At 36.5% G+C, this 22,672-nt stretch overlaps 1 protein-coding gene across 2 annotated transcripts; it reads right to left on the bottom strand.

Annotated features, from left to right (window-relative positions):
- Positions 1-241: 241 nt before the first annotated feature.
- On the bottom strand, positions 242-20,650 carry LOC121426312 (beta-1,4-galactosyltransferase 5-like). 2 transcript variants are annotated; one of them, XM_041622563.1, is made up of 8 exons: positions 20,433-20,650; positions 13,900-14,016; positions 7,250-7,291; positions 4,263-4,540; positions 3,472-3,588; positions 2,678-2,868; positions 1,849-2,070; positions 242-1,023 (listed from the first exon to the last, which is right to left on the bottom strand). In XM_041622563.1, exons 1-8 carry the CDS (start codon positions 20,605-20,607, stop codon positions 624-626), a joined length of 1,542 nt encoding a protein of 513 aa, XP_041478497.1. In that variant the 5' UTR covers positions 20,608-20,650; the 3' UTR covers positions 242-623. The 2 variants fall into 2 exon arrangements, with proteins under 2 accessions (XP_041478497.1, XP_041478498.1); XM_041622564.1 differs by lacking the exon at positions 7,250-7,291.
- Between the last annotated feature and the right edge of the window lie 2,022 nt (positions 20,651-22,672).

The raw sequence follows: 22,672 nt of genomic DNA, 5'->3' as shown, positions 1-22,672 counted from the left end.
CCTTAATCACCTGATCTTAAGATCAGAGTATAAAGACCGGTGAATTTAATCCACTAACCGGGCTTAATTTCGACAACCGGGACCGGAGACGCTTCACAGCAAAAACTGTGGTGTTAACCGGTGCACATAGAGGACCACACAAGTTATTTTACACCGGTGCTAAATTGGTGGTGTTATTTTTACACGTATATGTGTTATTACAACATATTTTGTTGTTACATTTACACTCTTTGGTGTTACGTTTAATCTCTAAGGTGTAATTTTAACACCTCAGGGTGTGGTCTACTGTTAACACCAATTGGTGTCAGTTTTAACACCGTACTTTTACAGTGTTCCTATCGCGCCACACACACCCACACACACAACATGAGTTTATTAATGGGAACTTTTTAACAATCGTGAGTCTGATATGAAACGGTCTGAAATGAGATGAGGGACTGATTGTTAGCGCTGGACCACGGACGTCCCCGGTTGTAAGGTAAAAATATATAAACTTCCAAAGAAGTGTATACTGAACAAGTATAGTTAAAAAGTATTCTAGGCACAACAGATTATATGGGCTTCATTTCAAGGTATCATGGTAACAATGCATAATCTCTGATATTGTCAGAACTTTGTTCAAATCATACATTTTTCAACCTGAAGTCATCAAAATAATAGTGGTGCAATTTATCGGTGTTCTTTGCTCCTGTCCCTTTTTTCTTTTCTACGTTTATCAATTGTTCATTATCGTCTTCTTCACTGTTCATATCTCGCAAAGCCAGACCAAAAATGGCGCAGGCGAAAATTACAATCATGATAGCCGAATAGCACACGATGAATGCGATAGCCAACAGGTGATTGCTTCTTTTCCCGACGAATAGGCGACATTTTGTGAAGTTATGGTTCCAGCCGCTTTGTTGCACATCAACGCTTATTTGTGTGTAGAGTGTGGCGAAAGAGATGTTTGCGGAATTTTCATAACGGATTTTCGAAAGGCCGTCGATTCCCATCCTGTCAACTGCGTTATCATAAAGACAGTGTCTGTAATAGAGATGATACCAGAAAGAGATGGGAATTAGGCGAAAGTGGGAATTAGGCGAACTAAAATATTACTCTTCTCACCATTCAGTAAGTACTTATACTGCTTAGAGAGGATTTAGACAGGAATTTTTTATGGCAATTGCGTTAATATATACCAAACACATCATTCCTAATGCTTTCCAATCCCCCGGGGGGGGGGGGGGGGCGGGCAAATGTATTGCTGTACATACGTGTGGATAAATTATTTCCAAACACCCCCTAAACGAGTTTATCACTGTGTTAAAAATAATCACCTAAACAAGTTTTTTTGCGTGCTTTATTTACACACTTTGGCCCCTAAACAAGTTGTTGCCAAAATATAACCCCGGGGAAAAAGCTATGGGGAAAAAGTATCGTAAACAAGTTTGGCTAGTCTTATAAAAAAGGTTTGGAAAAAATACTAAATACGCATGACCTTGCGATTGACCATTGACCAGTTTTTTCAAAACTATACACCTTTTTCTAAAAAAAAAATCGGTGTTTTTGATACCCTTAATATAACGAGTGCACGCGCGGCCCGCGTTCAAAACTGGAAAAAAAAACACCCCTTTAAACGCGTTTTTTTTTGTTACAGCTAGTATGTAGGCCTACGCAGTGCTACATTTAGGGATGATATTCTTCCTAGCAACAGCTATCAATATTAAGCTTTTATCAAAGGCCCCTGAGCAACATGTAGCACTGCTCCATTGAATCATAATTTGGTCAAATAAACAAATAAATTGAATTAATAATGATGATAATAATATTTATAATAAAAATACTTACAATAATAAAACTGCTACCTACCTATGTACACATCTCTCCTTCTGTGTTTTCTTTTTATGCCATAAATCAAGATAGTATCCCTCCTCTGATTTGGTGATGTTTAACTCGACAGACTTGACCCTCTTATACAAATCACTGTCTTCGCCACCCCATCCCCAATACATGTTGGAGTAGCCATTAATCTCATCAAACTGTTCCCCAGTTAATCCCACGACGCCTCCAAAATCTGTCAAGAAGGGGTTGCTATGGTGACAAGACAAATAATAGTTATGTAAATAACACAGATGAAATGAAATCTACAATAGACACTGAATGATGTATTCATTTTTTTTTATTTACTGCATATGATGCATTTCATCTAATTTACTTTTATTGTAGCATTTCAATCCTCTTCATTGGTTTTCACTTAATTGACTATTAGAACCCCTTAATTGAGAATTGAGAACTGTACTATATGACTGTTCATCCCAAAGGTATTTTGTTAAAGGTGGTTTAACATTCACATTATTATGAAGGTGTTCCGCAAGGGTCTTTGCAATACCCAATAATATTTACAACGAACATATTGATACTCGGGTTTGACCCTCGAGGGTGATAGCCTGGCCTTTTGATGTGAAAATATCTAGCTTTATTGCGTCCCTGCTGATTCCCTCAAACTCTACATATTTTTTTCTCGTATTGCTTAGGACTCCAGGAAAATGGGCCTTATCACATGATCTTCTGAAATATTAGTTTGTAAATCTATTATTGAAATGAAATATAAATATCACAACATCGCAAAGAGGACAAATATTAACAATGGTAGCTACTTATTGATACAAAGAATCGCTGAAACCTTATAGGATCTTACCCAAAAGCGAATTCTTCAAGCCTGGTAGCGTAGTGTTTTGGATGGTCGTCGCAACCGTAGTAGTTGGTAATATTCATAGGAACATAGTCAATGTCGTGGAATATGTAACAGTCCCACTTTGTACCACTAAGCTGCGCCATTTGATAACCGATATTCTTCATTAAACCTCGATTCATTGCTTGTGACGGTCCCTAAATTGGAATCAAGCAGAATAGTCATAACTAACGGTTGACCTTAAATGAATAATAAATTAAATGGGAAGCATTGTCGTAATCATTAATGTTATAATTATGTAACACATATTTTCTTCCACCAACCGTGTGATCTTAATGAAGCCTTCATAAGACGAGTGCCTTAGAAGTAAATGAGCAATGCTTTAAAAAGCATTATCCTCACTATCATCAGCAGCACCATCAATACATCCATCGTATCCATCATCATCATCATCATCAACAACACCACGTACCATTATCATCATCATCATCGTCATTTATCATCATCATCACCATTATCAAGATCGTCATTACCACAAGTAAAGGACATTTCGCACCAGAAAAAAAATGACAAGCAAAAAAAAGGTCTTCCAGTTCAAAGGAGGGGGCCACTTATGGCTCGTCAGGGATCAGTTTTGACTCGTCAGGGGGGGGGGGCAGTCTGCCCCCCCTTAGGTACGCTAATGCCACTCATTATCATCACCATCGTCGTCATAGACATCACGACTACCATCACCATCGTCATCGTTAGCATCATCATTAAATGAATTATATATAATTGATTGTAGGCATTCGTATTACCTGCTCTGCAATAAATATTCCGAACTCCAGTTGTTGACTCCTCAAGAAGGGTACCAAGTTCCTCAGAAAGACATTGAGATTGTAGGCTCGATTGCGATAGGGAATGATGATTGCAACCTGTTGATGAAACATAATTACAATTCCAAGAAAAGACGATCAAAACACGATTCAAAATGGCATTTCATAATAATAACAATTCAAAGCAATTTCATTCAATTAGATGTGTCAGAATCACTTTTGGGGGTAAGAAATTATAAAGGTGAGGAGGAATTCATGTCACATATCATTTTGAAAGGAACTGTTAAGAACGGTGGAGATATCTGTAGAGGCGCTAACAAACGTCATCGCTAATTGCGATGGATATACTGCCAATCATGGTGATCAATAACACCTTTTATAGGTTATTGCCACTTAGGATAGATTGCATCTTGCGATCAGTAACATGTCAATCATATGGAATCGTCACTTGTTACAAGTATCATTGTTATGGAGTCCGTGATCGCAAATAGATCGCGAGGTCATACTTGCGATCGACGACCATTAGTGAGTGCTTTTCATTATCAGTGGTGCATGATGACGTCTTAAAAGCCTCGGGAAGAAAAATCGGTGGCACTATAATGACACAGTATTTATCTTCGATTTCCTACAATGAAGCCAAGTTTCATTTGAATTAATAAGACTCCTACGAAGTTAATTGGCTAACTAAATCAGAAATTGTCTCAATCCGTTTAAACCAATATTTTTTAACGCTTATGATTCCAACACAACCGTGTGCAAAGGAGGACACCTACCTTCCATTTTGGTGTGCAGTTTAGGGGGATCCAGTGCCCCCCTGGGAAATAGAGGTACGAGTCGATCTTCATTCCCATTCTATTTTGTCGATCCGATTCCGCATCCAACTCGCTGTTTCTATTTTCAAGGTCAATGGACTTCTCCACATCCAGAATCTGTCTCAACTGGACATTAGCTTGCCGAGTCAGTCTTTGGGCTATCGATCTGTGCTCTTTGAAGATCACCCGTTCTGTTTGGAGGAACTCGGATCCCGTAATATTGGGTGAGTAGTCCGAACCTAAGATAATGAAAATTAAATTTGTTGGGTAAAATTTATAATAATTGTAATGTTTTTGTCTCTGTATAACTATGACCTACTACTTTCGGAGTAGTAGGTCCATGCTCTAAATAACGTGTTTTTCGAATATTAGAATTAGAATTCATTCGAATTGTGATTTATTTAATCACGGTGCCTACGTGAGGTAAAAAGTAGGTCTCCACATCACATTTGACACAAGTCTTATTAATCATCTGAACAAAATATCTGCCTACATTCAGTGTTTCATAATTCCTGCATAATATCAGACAGATTTATGAAACAGCCTGTGATGTAAAAGTATAAATAATTAACCAGATATAAGCATTGGGAATTTCAGTGATGTGATTAATGATTAAAGATTTGAAAAAAAGAGGAATTTTTTTCGTTGTATTGGTTCTTCATAATTGATGCATAAATTTAAGCAAACAGCTTTATGAACATCTTAGTAATACCATGTACCCTACAACTCTGAGAAGTAGGTCCATGGCCCGGGAGGGCCACTTCCATTCACGAGTGGATACCATGCGCGACCAAGGGGTCTCGAAAAGCACCCTAAACACGTAATTTCCATATTCTGAAAATGAACCCTTTAACAAGTATTGGCGTGTGAAACCCTACCCTTAACAAGTATTGGAAACAAAAACGATACTCTTGGCAAATATTCCCTGAAATGGACCCCTAAACAAGTACAGGAATGTTTTATTGTTACGGTTCCTTCGGTCGTCGGCTTTTAATACCTTATTTGGTTTACTACGACCCCACTTCTACACCTCGCGCAAATCGGACTCTAAACACGAAGTGTTGGGGCAAAAATGACATCCTTTATAAAACATTTAATTTTGTTTTATCATCCCCGCAAATTCGACCCTAAACACGTAATTTTCCTCTAAACACGTAATTTTCCTAGCGAAATAGATACCCTTTTTTTCATTATTTTTGTGTTTTTGACACCCTTATCACGTTACGTACGTAACGTGCCCTATCGTGAAAAGGACATCCTTTTTACGTGTTTTTTTGGTCGCGCATGGTATCCACTCATCAATGTAAGTGGCCCCTCCGGGGTCCATGGTATTACTAAGATGAAATTTCCAGGGGAAGATCAAGTCAGGGAAGGTATAGGAACTCTTTTCATTTGTCATAGACGAGATGCGTGAAGGAGGAGCTTTTGACAAAGTTTACTGAACGTGCTTAAACATGTTAAAGTATCTCGAACATCATAGACCTTTCTATAGGCCATGCATAAAACTTGTTTCGAGTTTCGAATACGTAAATTCATATTGTGTAAATTAATCTTATAGGCTTAGAGATTATTCCATGCTGAGAATTATGATCTAAATTTGATCTTAATTTATATAATTGTTCTCTTCTGCGTAAATTCATATCATTCGTATAAATTATTTTCCATATAATGTTTACGTTATTGTATACTATTTTTGGCAGGTGTCATAATTAAAATGCACTAAAAATATCGTTCAAAACCAAAACAAAAAAATGGTAAATATGATAAAATTAGTAAAGCAATACAATGATTATTTTCATTCATTAATATCGGATTAAAAAATAATGAAGTTATCATATTTTAGATATATTCAATAAAACTTAGTGATTTTTGCTTTGAGATTATTTATAAAAGTTTTCCATATTTCTGTTGTTTCCCAACGTTTCAAAAGGAATGGGAAAAATACACAGTATGCATACACATACACACACACACACACCCACACACACACACACAAACACATACCAATACGCCCACATTCTAACTAGTCTGCATGCAGGCACAGAGTAATATTTGACACTTTAACCAATACAGTGTCTAGAGTGAAGACTAGACGCCAACTCCCTGCCCGTGTCCTTGGTAGAGCCAGTCACAGTGTACATAGTGAATCTAGTCTCACTACTCCAGACTCTGTATTATGCACTTTGAAAATTGTGAAACAAAAAGTCTGTGCCTACAGACTACTGATCATGCTATGACGTAGAACATGACTGTGTAGAAAATGTTAAAGGGAAGACACATTACGCAGGTGATACACTATAAAAACTGTGGTGTTAAAACTGACACCAATTGGTGATAATAGAGGACCACATCCTGAGGAGTTAAAATAACACCCTAGATATTGAACATAACACCAAAGAGCAAAGAGTGTAAATGTAACAACCATAGGTGTTGTGATAACACCTATAGGTGTAAAACTAACACCACCAATTTAACACCAGTGTAAAATAACTGGTGTGGTCCTCTATATACAACGGTTAACACCACCGTTTTTGCTGTGTACGAAAAACAAACCTGATTCGACATGAGGAGACATTCAGATAAACAGATAAAAGCAGACCCAGAAAGAGGGTGATTTCACGTCCGGTGTTGGCCTTGGTGTTGAAATATGGATCATATTCCTCTAATATGTCTATCTCCAAAACTTAATCAGAGTTCGTAAAAAGTGATACAGATCACATTATTGGCATCTCAATAGCTATATCGTGAGTGAATTTTTAGGGACCATCTTCATTTTATGTTTGGTGTTATGAATTGCAATCGTGTAAGAATTGACCTAACACCAACACCAAAAGGTCAACACTGAACTTGAAATCACCCAGAGAGGGGAGAAGAGGGGTTGAGGGAACGACATAATTATGAAGGAGAAGAATCATTAAAGTGCATATAGAATAATCGTATTTTCTTACCGCCTGAATTTATGTTGACTGGGAAAGTACATTTTTTATCACCTGATCAAATAGAAACCAAAATGGAGAGAAAAGAAAATAACACTTTACATTGAAGTGCACTACAGCTATTACCAATATCTAATTATAGTGATAATTTTATTTTCGATTATATCGGTCATTCGGTTGCATCAATGGTGTTTTCCGCTCGTTAAGTAATCCATCTACAGATTTGTTTTTTCTTCTTAAGTATCATTAAAGATAAATTTCAGTTTTGGTAACGATCTCAATATAACTTTTTACAGAATCTAATAAAATGACCACCTAAGTGTCTGTTTGTATGAATAAAAAAATATGTGCCAAAGGATTCTGGGAGAAATTGTGTAATTGCTGCGAAATCAGCAAAATAAGCGCGGATTCGGTCACTTCCGTCGGGTCTTTATTGCAGCAATTATAATACACTGTCTTACGTGTGCCTATCTGTGTTGGTGATCTTCAGTGTGAACATTTTTCAGCGTAGATTTCAGGATTTCACAAAGTTCAGTTTATGTAACTGTACCAGATCTAGATCCTCGATGATATTCTGACAATTAAGCCTGGATTTACAGACTTTCTCATGAAATTAGTGTTTACTGCAACTACTGGCATTTCTCTTTAATGACAAAGTATGTTTGTATTCCTTATTCATTTATCCATTTATTTATAATTCATTATCGTTTTTTAATTGTTCACTCCACATCCTTTGTGGATAATCGTGGCTTTGTGCCAAATATATTTCTTTAGATTTTTATATTAATTTTGAGGCGGAACTGACGGTTCGAGTAAGCAATTTCTATACCACATTTAAGACTATGAGGTGAGGTTCCATTTAAAATCATGCTCATAATGTTTAAGATCAGCAGGCCTTTCATTTTATTTTTTTCCTTTCTAGAAGATTACACTGTCTTGAATTATAATTCAAGTTATACCATATAGTATGAGTTATGAAAAGTTTCCATTTAAAACTTTTAGTTTACGGTGTTATAACAGGCCATCTATAGAAACATATTTCGGTTGGAGGGGAAATTTTGACGTTAAATTGCAACCTCTTGTCTATGAGCATTCCTTAGTATCATTGTAAGAGTAAACATAATTTATCCACGATTACAAGGGCGACCAATATCAATTCGGATTTTGCATCTACAAGGGCCACAGATACATTTTTAGAGGGATAAATTTCATTCTGACTGCAAACACCGTGAAAGGGAGTAAATTCTTCATGCGAGTTCCAGTTTTTACACCCGTTTGATGGGAAATTAATATTTACACCCGCTTCATGTGAAATTAATATTTACACCCGTTTGATGAAAAATTATTCCAATGAAACAAATCCTTTATTTATAATCACATTAAAAATGTCCTTTTTTTGTTTTAAATCATATTTATTTCTTCCTCATATCACTATTTATTTATTTATTTATTTATTTTGTTTTATTTATTTTATACTGCAGGGTAGGCCTGTTCAGTTCTTAAAACTGCTTTACAAAGGCGCCCTGCAGTTTAAAATACATGTCAAGATAAATATAAAATATATCATCAAAAAACATTCAACGTCAAAAATACAAAATACAAACTATTTAACATCAGAAACAATTAACATAAAACAATTAAGAGTGGGAAGTGACAATCTAAACATACAAGTACATAGCATTGTAAATCAATGGAATATTATTTCGCTCTTCATCAATTCGTATGAAAGGCTTTGCATAATTTTTTAAAAACTAACAAGGAGGTACACGTACAGGCTTGTAAATTTGAAGGAAGTGCATTAAATAATTTGGGTCCGAAATATGCGAAAGATTTTCTTTTATATTCAGTTCTAGCTTTGGGAAGCTGAAGGGGGCATCGCAAAGAAAACCGTGTCCTGTATTTCACGGGCCGTTTACATACTAAAGGTTTTAAATAATTTGGAACTAAATTGTTCATTATTTTATATACAAAAACACAATACTGATATTTTATACGCTGATCTACTGATTGCCACTTCAGTGACTGCAACAGAGATATTTGTGATGTATTATAATCTTTTTTCAAAAGCATCCTGGCATATTTATTTTGAAGTTTTTGTATCTTATCTAAATGTATTTTTGCACTGCTTCCCCAAGATGTACTACAGTAATCAATGTAAGGTAAAATCATAGAAAAGTACAGCTTCTTCATGATATCAAAGGACAGTAAATGCTTAATCCGCCTTATACAACCTATTGCTCGAGATATTTTACAAACGATATTAGTAATATGTTCACACCAAGTCAAGCCTGGATCGAGCATGACACCTAAGTATTTAATCTTTTTTACATTTTCTAATTGTATGTTCCTGAATTTCACTGGCAAATGAGCACCCCTCAACTTTTTCTTTTGACCAAATACCATGGCTTTTGTTTTTTGCGGGTGTAAATGCATATTATTTAAGTCTAACCATTTACATATTGAATCAAAATCATCTTGCAAATACTTTTGTACCTCCTTAATTGATTCACCGTGATTAAAAATGGCGGTATCATCAGCATAAAGAGACATTTTAGAATGTACATGCAATTTCAAATTACACATGTCATTAATAAAAATACAAAATATCAATGGACCCAATATAGATCCTTGTGGAACACCTGATTTTATCTTTAAAAATTCACTGCGACAATTGTTAATCATTACAAATTGCCTTCTGTCTGTTAAATACGATTCCATCCAGTTGTATTCATTGCCAGTAATACCATAGTACTTAAGTTTTGCAAGTATAAAATTGTGAGGAATAACATCAAAAGCTTTGCGTAGGTCCAAGAAAATACCACCAGTAACATGTTTTCGGTCCATTTTATCATACAAAAAGTCTGTAATCTCAGTTAGACAAGTGGCAGTGGAATAAGACGGTCTGAAGCCAGACTGACAATTTGCAAGTAGATCATTTACATTTAAGTACTTATACAATTGATCATGTACTGCTCTCTCTAGTATTTTGGACAGGACTGGAAGCACAGATATTGGTCTATAATTGTCAATATCAAAAGATCCTCCCTTATGTACAGGAGTAATTCTTGCTGTCTTAAAATCTTCTGGAATAACACTAGTTTGCAAAGTTGCATTAAATAAATGGGTTAAAGGTCCAGCTATACTCTCTGCTGCCAGCTTAAGAAACTTAGGGTAAATACCATCTACTCCGACCGCTTTCGAACAATCAATATGTAATAGCTCTTTCAAAACATACTCCTTTTTGATTGCACAAAATTTAAATTCACAATCTGGAATAAAAAGAGTTTGTAAATTGTTTAATAAATCTTTCGAGAAATTATTCGAAGGGGCTTGCAACCTTGAGCCGACTTCATTAAAGGCTTTGTTTAGAACGTGAGCTATTTCATTGTTAGGTATTTGACCATCATCAATTGTTAACTTAACATCATGACTCGTGGTTTTATTTTTCTTAGGTAGAAGCTTCGATAAAATGTTCCAGTTCTTTTTTATGTCATTTCCGCAGTCCTTAAATTTGTCCTGATAATACTTCTTTTTCAAATTTTTAATCAAGTTATTAGCTCTGTTACGGGAAGACTGAAATTTATTCCACCAATGAATTAATCTTGTTTTTCTAAATTGCTTTCGATAATAATCCCTTTCGCGTGCTAACACCAAATAATCATCATTTATCCAAGGTACCCCTCTTTGTTTTTGCCGCACTGATATCACGGGGGCATGCCGGTCACAAATGTCTAGGAGTGCGTTTTTAAAGGAGTGCCACAATTTTTCAACATCAGTCCCACAGGAATAAAACTCATGCCAATCAACTTTCCTTACATCATCTTTAAATTTCTCACTGTCAAAGTACTTGAAAGAACGACATTTAGTTATTTTGGGAGAAAGGGGTTGATGTTTCCCTTTAATTGCAGTAAAAATCACAGAGTGATCACTAAGTCCAGCTGACTGCACTCCTGATTTAATAATATTGTCAACAAGTGAATCAGAAATACATACCAAATCGATTACTGACTGGCTATGTGGTGAAATTCTAGTGGGTTCAGATATAACCTGTGTCATTTGCATTGTAGTAAGGAGACTGGAAACTTTTCTAGAAAGATTATTTACGGTTTGCATATTACAATTAAAATCACCAAGAAGGATGACATTGTTTGTAACTGTATACAATTTCTCGAGATTACTTTCAAGACTGTCAAAAAAATCTAAATGATTATCGGGTTTTCTATACAATATACCAATAAATAATGAGCTACTATTTCTACGTTGCAACTCCAACCAAATTATTTCTAAGGCAACAGATTCAAGATCCAATCTTCTTATATATGATAAATTTTCTGATATAAAACATCCCACTCCACCTCCATGAGTACATCTATCCCTCCTCTCAAACTTATAACCTTTAACAGAAATCAAGCTATCAGAATGTTCTTTTGTTAACCATGTTTCTGACACTCCTAGTAGATCATAAGGGTTATTATTCAGCAAACATTGTAAATCAGCAACTTTATTAACAATGCTTCTGACATTAAGATGAGCTAATTTAATACCTTTAATACCTTTTAGAGCAAAATCATTAGTTTCGGTTGACATATCATCATTTGCGTCGACAGAAATATTATTACAGTTATACATGACTTCAGTAGATACATCAGGATCATTCCAAAAAGGTAATACACTTTGCAGAATGCATTTCGGGCACTGCCAATTTTCAAACAGTTCGTCTGAATCATAGGTCTCTCTTGAGACCCCGCCACAAACTATATGCACCCACTGTGAACATACAGTGCATAACAAAGCCTTTTGATTTATTTTTACAGATTTATTACAAATTGAACATGGATATTTAATCATTAAAACTTATGTTGAAATTAGGTACATATTTTACTTCCACCACTCTAAGCAATTTATATACATTTAACATTTTAATAATCAAATATATAGCAAAACGAATATGTGCAAAATAGCAACAGCAACAATAACAATAAAATGTAAATTGACACATTTCAAAACAAGTGAAAAGTATTACGCGTAAGTTATGAATGTAATTTTATACAAATATACAATAGAATAATAATCAGGTACTAGTAAATAACCTTATTAAAAACAAATCGTACATTTAATAGTGCAATTTAAAAGCAAATGGTAAACAGGAACGCCTGTGTGCTCAAGCAGACCAAGTTTTACAGTTAAGTGAATTTGATTGAGATTGTTGTCTCATTCTTTCAATTGATCAAGTTTTCCGAGGTCCTTTACACTTGAAAGAGCAACTCTTTTCCCACTCTTATTTATCGCTGTTATCCTTCCGTCTTGAGTCCAGACTTTGTGGACTTGCGGGAGGTTTCCCTTCTTCACTTGCCAGAACAGCTGAGATCGCTTTCGTGTTAGATTTTCATTGATGTAAATTGAAAGGCCTTTCAGCTTAGCCCTAGATGCATATACAGCCTCTCTTGCCCTGTAGTTGGAAAATTTGATGATGATATTCCGGGGCTTACGTGGCTCCTTCTGCTTGTTCTCAAGCGCAGCATGGCTGGAAAGGCGGTGAGAACGATCGATGTCCTCTTGTTTCACTGTAACACCCAGATTCCTCTGGCACACCTCTATGATCTTGGCATCAGTATCTTCGTTTGCAGATTCAGCAATACCACTGAAAATCAGGCAATTGCGGCGTGAATACTGCTCCGCCTCATCAGCTGCAGCTTCTAGCGACTCGACTCTGTTTTTTAGACGACCAACTTCCTCCTGAAGATTTGCATTCTCGAATAAGATGGACTCAACATGATCAGAAACTGCTGATTCAATTTCTTTCACAAGAACAGATTTTATGGAGCTGACTAGGTTCTTTACGAACGATTCTTCTAGAAGAATAACTTGCAGAGCTTTTTTGATAGCCACCTCCAACCCTTCTACGCCTGGTATACCTCATACGCAGCAGACCCTTCTTCGCCTCCGACGTCATCACTGAATCGAGAGTTTGTTGACCTCGTCGGGGATCGGGAACGCGCACTAGATCTTTGCTCATGATGCTTGCGCGTTGGCGAGGCTTGCATAGCTCCGGCAGGCTTGGCGTCATGGTTTCGCCCCCGGGCCGCTCGGGCCTTTTGTAGCAGCAACCTCGTTGTATCCCTTCGCAGCTGATTTGCTTTTCATTGTGAGTTTCTCGATCAGAAGACGTTAATTTGAAACAATAAAATCAGTATAATGAGATAGTCATACCTTGCTCCAAAGGGTCCAGCGTAGTCAGCAGTATTCGTAGACTGATGTGGATTATTCCATATAGTATGGTCCAAAGTGCAAAAGGTTACATTTTTCCAAAATATTGAGCACAACAGTCTAAATTCCTGGAGGAGCTACAAAGCGCGTCCTTTCGCGCCCGCGTCCATTATTACAATCACATGTAAAAAAAAAAAAATATATATATATATAACATGACATTAAAACTTAATTGTTTAAAACTTAATTGTTTAAACTTAATTGTTTAAACTTAATTGTTTAAAACTTAATTGTCCTTGAAAAAAATCTCTGGAATCGATCGCAAAGGCGTAATATATAAAAAATAAGATCGGGCCAGACATGGCCTTTGAGGCAAAACCAAGATTTTTCTTTACCTTTTCGATACAAAATTTTGTGAGAGATCTTGATAGTGGTTTAAAAAAAGTGTTACATACTTAAGGTTAGTGCTTTGTACGAGGCGTCGACGTGAAGAAACGAGTGAATATCCGGGATGACGTTTTTTGGGAGAGACATTTCTTCCTTCAACATGTTCAATCGCAGTATTTCAGATTCTGAAATAAAAAGAATAACAAAGGTAAATGATTATGACGACAGAGGGCATGTGAGAGTGACCGATGATGATGATGATGGTGATGATGATGGTGGTGGTGATGATGATGATAATGATTACGATGATGATGGTGGTGATGATAGTGGTGGTTGTGATGATTATCGTGATGATGATGATGATGATAATGATGATGGACATGTTGATGACGATGATGATAAATATGAGGGTGGTGACGACGACGATTATGATGATGATGATAATGATGACGATGGTGTGCCTATGATATAACGATAATGACAGAGATGACTGTGATTATACAAATTTTAATGAAAATATAAATGGTTGCAACACTGGCGATTAATGTGTAATGATTACGAGATGAATCCTCACAAACCTAATCTCATTTAGTATAAAAATATTTACGTTTCTTTTTAGCACCAACAGTTAATCAATCACAGCCGTCATCATCAAGACTGTTTTAATTTACATATTCATTCATACGATATTGCAATATGGTACCCTTTCAGTAAAAGCTGTTATTAAAAGAGGTCCTAAGAGCATTAAAACAAAACGAGTATTTACAAAAGATAACATATACAAAATAAAACATTATCGTGTATACATACATGTAAATAGAAAAAATACCAACTCGGAATCATTGAATAAAATGAAACACAAAAAACCCTTACATGCTTTTGTGAAACCTGAGAGGGTGGTTGGGATTTTTAAATGAAGTGATAAGTAATTAAACATTGATTTTGAGGAAATAATAATAATAATAATAATTATAGCTGGATTTATAAAGCGCTTTTTGCCAGAGGATTCAAAGAGCTGTTATTATTACTCCGGGTAGCTCAAGCTACCATCACCGGCGCCAAGTGCATGTAATAAATTACACTTGCCGGATACACATTCATCTCACCTGGGTCGAGTGCAGCAGTGTGGATAAATTTCTTGCTGAAGGAAAACACGACATGGCTAGGATTCGAATCAAAGACCCTCTGTATCAGAGGCGAGAGTCAGAACTGTTAGACCACGACGCGCCCACACCCGCACAAATAATGAATGACCATTTCTAATATTCATGGTACATTTTGGGACATCATGGTAGATTGGTGGCAGAACTGGTATTTACGTTATGTTTTCGGGATACACAGCAAAAACTGTGGTGTTAACCGGTGTACATAGAGGTCCACACCAGTTATTTTACACCGGTGTTAAATTGGTGGTGTTACGTTTTACACCTATAGGTGTTATTACAACACCTATGGTTGTTACATTTACACTCTTTTGTGTTATGTTCAATCTCTAGGGTGTTTTTTAACACCTCAGTGTGTAGTCCTCTATTAACAGCAATTGGTGTCAGTTTTGACACCACAGTGTTTACAGTGTACGAATTTACATTAACATTTAAAACAATCAGAACATAAATTATACATTATACTTTTGAATACAAACGTACATCTAAAATACATTACTCTTAGGGTATAGGATAACCATTGTAGATCTTTGAACAATATTGTTCAGATGGGATAAGGACCTGAGCTTTAAGTATTATTCTTGCAGCCCGTTTCTGAACTGTTAATATTTGATTCGTTTGGGTAATTAATCGTACACCCCGTACTTTAAAACCAAACAAGAGTCAATTAACTTTGGAAGATACAGTCATAAATTAATTTAGCCTTGGTTATGTTCATGAATGTTATTGTTCTTTTCATCATGGCGAGAGCAGCACATACTTTTCTTTACAAACATAGTCATCATGGTCATGCAAAAGTAGTTTATCGTCTATTGAAACCCAAAACACTTAAGTTAGTTGATTTATCATTAGTTATATCACTCATCCTTGATATCTTCATTGCCATCATTTTAATATCATTCCTTAATTTATTCTCAATGTACATAACAACCGTATTATTTGTAACGCGAGGTCCAAGGCTTTTTATACGCTATTTCACCTGGGGCCTGTTGCAGAAAGAGTTGCGTTTAAACGCAAGTCAAAATATCAATCGCAAGTCCCGAATGGGGGTGCTTCATTGGCTGAAAATCAAATTGCGTAAGATTTTTTGAGGGGAGTGCGTTTGATCGAAACTCTTTCTGCAACGGGCCCCTGATGTTTATGACAAAGTATCAGACACATATACATATTGATAGGGTTTGGGTAAGATAAAGTTTTGTAACACATATCATGGTAGAGAAAATGAAATACCCCCACAATTTTTTTACACAAATTAACACCCAAACATTTCAATAACATCAAAGAGTATTTAAGTCTATTAACCTGCTGAGAATACTAAAGGCTTAAGTCCTTTAGATCTAGTCTATATCTGGGTTTATACCATCATGTTTCCTGTTTCATGTAAAATGAACTCCCTTTAGTGTAATTCATGATTACGACGGAGAGTCATTTTAAAAGTATCCATTCGCATACTTGTACCTTGTTTTGTTATGATTATGAGTGTGTGTGTGTAGATGTGTGTAAGTGGAAGGGTGAGAGTGGGCATGTTTGTGAGAGTGTGCGTGTGGGTGTGATGGAGAGTGTACGAGCATGTTAAGAGAGAGAGAGCGAGCGCGTGTAAGGGGGTGGGCGATTGTGCGAGTGTGCACAGCAAAACTGTGGTGTTAACCGGTGTACATAGAGGACCACACCAGTTATTTTACACCGGTGTTAAATTGGTGGTGTTAGTTTTACACCTATAGGTGTTATTACAACACCTTTTGTTGTTACATTTACACTCTTTGGTGTTACGTTTAATCTCTAGGGTGTAATTTTAAAACCTCAGGGTGTGGTCCTCTATTAACACCAATTGTTGTCAGTTTTAACACCGCAATTTTTACAGCGTGTTTGTGTGTTTTGGAGATGTGTGTGGGGTGATAGGGTGTGTGGGTATATGGGCTTAGGCCTTTGCAAGAGTGGAAGTGTTTTCGAATGAGGGTGAGGGAGTTTGTGTGTAGGTGCATGTGTAGTAAGAAAGGGTGGGTGTGTATGGGAGATGTGCGAAAAGGGGAAGGGCGTGGTGTTGGCGGTGTGTGTGTGGGAGGGTGTGTGCCTATGCTTTCGTGAATATGTATTTCCGTCATGGTGTTTTGGGGATTTGCATGAAGGAGGAGGTGTGTGCGTGTGTGTGTGTGTGAAAGAGGATATGTGTGCGTGGGAATGTGGGTGTGTGTGGAGTGGTGGTCGACTGATCTAAGGAGCCTTCCGAGAAACATTTATAGTCCATGCAAGGTTAATTCTTGCACAAATACACAGCACTTGCACTCTATAGCATACACTGAGTAATTATTGAAATGCCATCAGCAAATTTGGTAGCAAAGTATGTATTTCTATAGTAATGAAAAATAATTGAGCTACTTAATGACGTTAACTATTATGCATCCATTATAAATTAACAAGAGTAAGAGTGGACCAAAGGATAACATATTCAAAATAGAAAGACGTAGCAATAAATGCATCAATCGCCGAAAATGAGGTAAATGGTAAAATTTCGTGTTTGTAAACCGCTTTTAACATGTTTAAATTTCCTTCCTCTTGCGTGTAATAATTTCAAAAGAAATTGGCATAACTTATAAGAATCAAATCCATGTTCTCATCAAGGAAATAGGGTTAAAATATAAAATTTCAACTATTGTTATCTTATCTGTGCAAAAATGAGAGAAAAAAGGGTTTGCCGTTTCAACATAATACATTCTAAAACATTACAACACACTTGAGGCTGTGTGCTATGTATTAAGATGGCATTTTTCTTATACGAAAGTGAAAATCCAGAATAAAACCATATAATGGAGCGCGTTATTGTACACATGATACCCATCAATGAACAATAAGTAAAAGGCATGCTCTATTTTCGCCGTGGTGATGCACTGGTGAGCTCTGAAGGAGTCCAAAGGATTGAAAGGGGGAAAGTTCTCACATCAGTGAGTATGAATTATGCAATAATCCCATAATGAAATTCGAAGATGAATAGGTTTTCATTGTCTGGGCTCAATCATGGACAGGAAAAGATTTTTCCCCTTTCTTGTAGGATGACCTGCATTGGAGTCTTTTTTGAGAATGTTTTGGTAGACTCTACGTATTCCGAGGTAGAATTCAACACATGATGAAATGCATGTACGTTGGTATTATATATTCTAACGCCTAATGAAAACAATCAAATTATCGTTCCTTATAACTTTTAAAAGAAGTAAAAAAGGGAAGAGGGAAAAGAAATTTAGAAATTAAATAACGATCTTTTCCTGGGATGCTCAGAATTTGTCATAAAAAGTAGGGAGTGTGTATACGTAAAAATACAGCTCGGTAAACCATTTTGCTCAAGCACGTCAAGAACATGTCTGTCTTTAATACGCGATGATTCCCTTAATTCGCATATATTCTGATAATTGTATTACATACAATCATAATCACTGTCGTTTATTTTTTTACAGCTATAGAGTGAACATGGTGGATGTATTCATTGATATATCCAGAGTTATATCTCGCTGTGCATATTTGCAATGTCATAGCGGAAGCTCAACTCAAGTTTATGTACACTGACGTATAGGGCAATATTATTTTGGAATGTCTTTCTCTTTTCAAGTTTGATTGGGTTCTATGAAAAACCTCAATAAACAGTCGGCAGATTGCGTATGCAATTTGACAAATATAAAAAACTATTAGTTTAAAGTGATTGGTTAACATTGGTTTGACTTTAAAAAAATCTGAGCTAGAAGGTCACACTTGTCACCTGTGTCTGTGATATGTTACAAAAATGAAGCCCAGAAAAAATTGCGTTCGAAAATAATTATTTAGTGCTTCAAAAATTGAAATATAAAGTGACCGGAAACACCATCTTAATTTCATCCCATAAACTTATGTGTACTATTTAGGTGTCTATAAGATGCCTATTTACAAATTCGGAGTTTGCCTTGTAGTTTTAGCTTTTCATTCTCAATAATGGTTGTTTTCAGGGTTTATTAGTTCTAATACATGCACTTGTACACATGTTTCATCTTGGTTTGAGAATTTTTTAAATCGGCTGCTCACAAAGTTAAACAATACCTTTAATGTATTCGTATCAAGTCAAAAGGTAAGGTTATTCATGAATTAACAAATATTCGATTTCGTTTAAGAAACAAACTTAACGCCACACAGTAATAAAATGAAGAGGGTGTAAAGGCTACTGCAAAGCGTGTAGGGGAATTTTCTCTTCCGTGAAAAATATGACTACATTTATGCTATCTATACTTCCCTGTAAATAGACGATTACAATCACTTTATGATATCTAATTTCTTGTAACCATGCACCAAACACTTATAGACCCAACACCTGGTCACAATTATACCACATGTATTTCCGGTTCATTGTAGAATATTTTCACTTTAAGCCTACTTAATCACCGTATCGAACCTTTCCCCCAACATATAATCGTTTGATCTAGGCCAACTACTTTACTTCGATACTCAAGCATGATAAACTATATAGCATTGTAATGTATTGAAATGTAAACAAAACAATAAAGTCGAATACGATTACTGATGACAAATATATAAATGTCTTGCGAATTTAATCAAATGGGCAATGAAATAATAGAAATCAATATGAAGTAGATATAATGAAGCATTAACATTGATGAGTGGGCTGCCCTACCCACGCATACACTATGCATAAACACAAAGTTTCAAATAACATCTCATATGAAATGTTCACTTTACATAGTAAGAGCTCAATCATTCAGATTTTGATACCATTGTGATGTCGGCGCTTGTGTCGACATTTTTTTTTAATAAGTGAAACGGATCTTAAAGAAGGAAATACATATGTTGCGTATTGGGACTATATACACTCTGTAAACCATACATAATACATAACGTGAATCGAAACTTAAAGAATGAAATACACAATTATGTAATATATAATTACGCATATATAATTGTGCTATTAATTATTATGTAAATATTACTGATTTGATCATAACAGTTTGTATAATATGAGGATGGGGCCGGGTTCGTAAAGTAGATTTGTAACAGACAATGATACCATGTATACAAATAAAACTACGAATGAATGAATAAGTATACAAAAAAAATATTGGGCATTCTCTTAATACTTAATCTTATTGAGAAACGAATCGTACAGAATGAAATGCAGAAATAAACAAAATAATGGGTCTATCCACTATTATAACAAGTTACTTAAATGATCGAATGAAGGATCAGACGGATGTTATGCACATTCCATCTTACTATACTCTAATTGACTGTGTTCTAGTAAAAAAACGAAAATAACAATTGATTGGAGAGTCCTACATATAGTGTAAAATAGGGGACCATTTTGTCAAGACATGTTCAACGAGTTTATGGGAATGAATTATTTGGTAAGGAAACTTGCATTGAGTGGAAAATAGGAACTTTATATATTATGTTGCATGAGTACATACCATTTAGCGTATTCGACAGCCATGTTTCTTCTGCACTCGTTTGCTTGATGGATACGGAAACGTCGTCATCCTCACTGCTCCTGAACGTGCAAAACATGACGACGAGGACGAAGATGACCACGAATGTCTTCCTATGTTTCGTGATCATCTTCGTGGGGACCATCCTTACCGCCATTTCCTGGTGCTGTTATAACGACATCGGGTAACGAAAAGGTGTAGCCCTGCAAGGAAGTACGGAAATATACAGGAATGTGAGTCGAGAGTTCGTTTCTCGAGGAAAGAGATGAATGGGCTTTTCACGAAGCTGTACGTAAGTTAGCTACAGATTTCGCGCATGACTGGTGACCTAAGACCATGAAGACGTTAGCGTTAACTAGGATTCTCAATATTTTCATTCCAATTGTCAAGTAGAAATCCGATTCTTGTCGAGCAAAATGCCTGTTTTAACAAGTATCTAAATTTAATTATTGTACTACTGATTAATACTTAAAAGGTTTGATAAGGAATGGAATATATGGACTCCTATCGTGCTAAAAACAGGAAGAAAAAAGCATTATGAAACGTAATTTACAAACAGGTTTATTAAAACGACCCGGGCGCGACAATAGTGATCACAACTTGTGTGAATAATTGCAATCATCACCACCATCATCCTTATCAATGGAAGCAGCAATGTAGACAGTGGCATTATGCCCCCCCCCCTTTCTCAGGGGCGTCGATCGACTTTTCAGATTAGGGGGGGGGGCGAAATCATAATCAACGTTCCAAAGGCGCTCGATCACACAAAACAAACTCACCCACACACACACCCTCACATATATTTATATATATACATATATATATTTATATATATATACATATATAAACACCACACACCTACACACACACACATATATATATACATATATATATAAATTGTCACGAAATGGGTTTTATTTCGTGTTAGGAAATTATCTTTGGTTGATTTATAATGTTTTTGTCGTAGCTGGCAATATTACATGCATGTTTCTCCATTAATAATGACGTAGATAAACACGTGAAAGTTACGCATGTTTTGAACCGTTTTTGTGGAATAACAATTTCCTGGAAATGTTTAACTGATTATTATGGTTATCACTAGCTTGATCTAAATAAATGCTTTAATTTGATATGTCGTGCATGCATATCCGGTTTTGGAGAGCAAAGTTATAGCTGTTTTAAGATTGTAACAGAGGTTAACTATAACAAATATTGTATAATCAATGCATAAGTACAGTAGTTGTTATATTCGTGAGGTTTTGCCGATGGTCTGTTGGCATACGGCGCCCACGGGGTGCATTGCACGTAAGGTATGCAGATGGATTTGGATTCGCTATCCAATAAATAAAGTTGGTGGATGCGATCGAAATGATTTATATGATCGTTCGCATGTCTTTCCACGGGGAAACCTAGAATCCAAGGCGACGAATGTGGTTAGATTTTCTTGTATGTTGGGCCTTTTGCACGCCAGCAAGAGACTATACCAGGGCTTGCTTTTTTGGTAGTCTGGTTGGTCTGGAAGCGGACGGTTCGGAGTCTGGAGCAGACGGCTGGTGGTCCGGAGCAGACGGGTTGGTCTGAAGCGGATGGTTGCTGGTCTGGAAGCAGACGGTCGGAGGTCCGGAGAAGACAACGGGGAAAACTAAAAGTAGAGCAGAGCCAATGGGTATGGCCGTGGGAGCCTGACTGCATACATATGGTCGAAGAACCAGACGTTTCCGGCACTGAACAGTTGTTCCTGTTTGCAGTACGGTAACAGACGAGGTTGCGGTACTGAACAGACGTGGTTGCAGTACGGAATCAGACGTGCTTGGTCGCAGTACTGAACATATGTCAGTGGTTGCAGTACGGACTGAGACGTGGTGGTAGTACTGAACAGACGTGCATGGTTGCAGTACTGAACAGATGTCAGTGGTTGCAGTACGGACTCAGACGTGGTGGTGGTACTGAACAGACGTGGTTGCAGTACTGAACAGATGTCAGTGGTTGCAGTACGGACTCAGACGTGGTCGTGGTACTGAACAGACGTGGTTGCAGTGCTGAACAGACGTTGTTGCAGTACGGTATCAGACGTGGTCGCGATACTGAACAGACGTGGTTGCTGTACTGAACAGACGTAGTAGGTGGTCGTAAGCAGACGACGGAGGAAATTACCAGAGTCCATGGGTATTGTCATAGGAGCTTAACTACACAAACCAGATGCATATGGTCGGGTGAGCTGT

This window comes from Lytechinus variegatus, chromosome 13 (genome assembly GCF_018143015.1).
Source record: "Lytechinus variegatus isolate NC3 chromosome 13, Lvar_3.0, whole genome shotgun sequence".
Classification (NCBI taxonomy): Eukaryota; Metazoa; Echinodermata; class Echinoidea; order Temnopleuroida; family Toxopneustidae; genus Lytechinus; species Lytechinus variegatus.
This window is presented reverse-complemented; position numbering and strand designations above follow the sequence as displayed.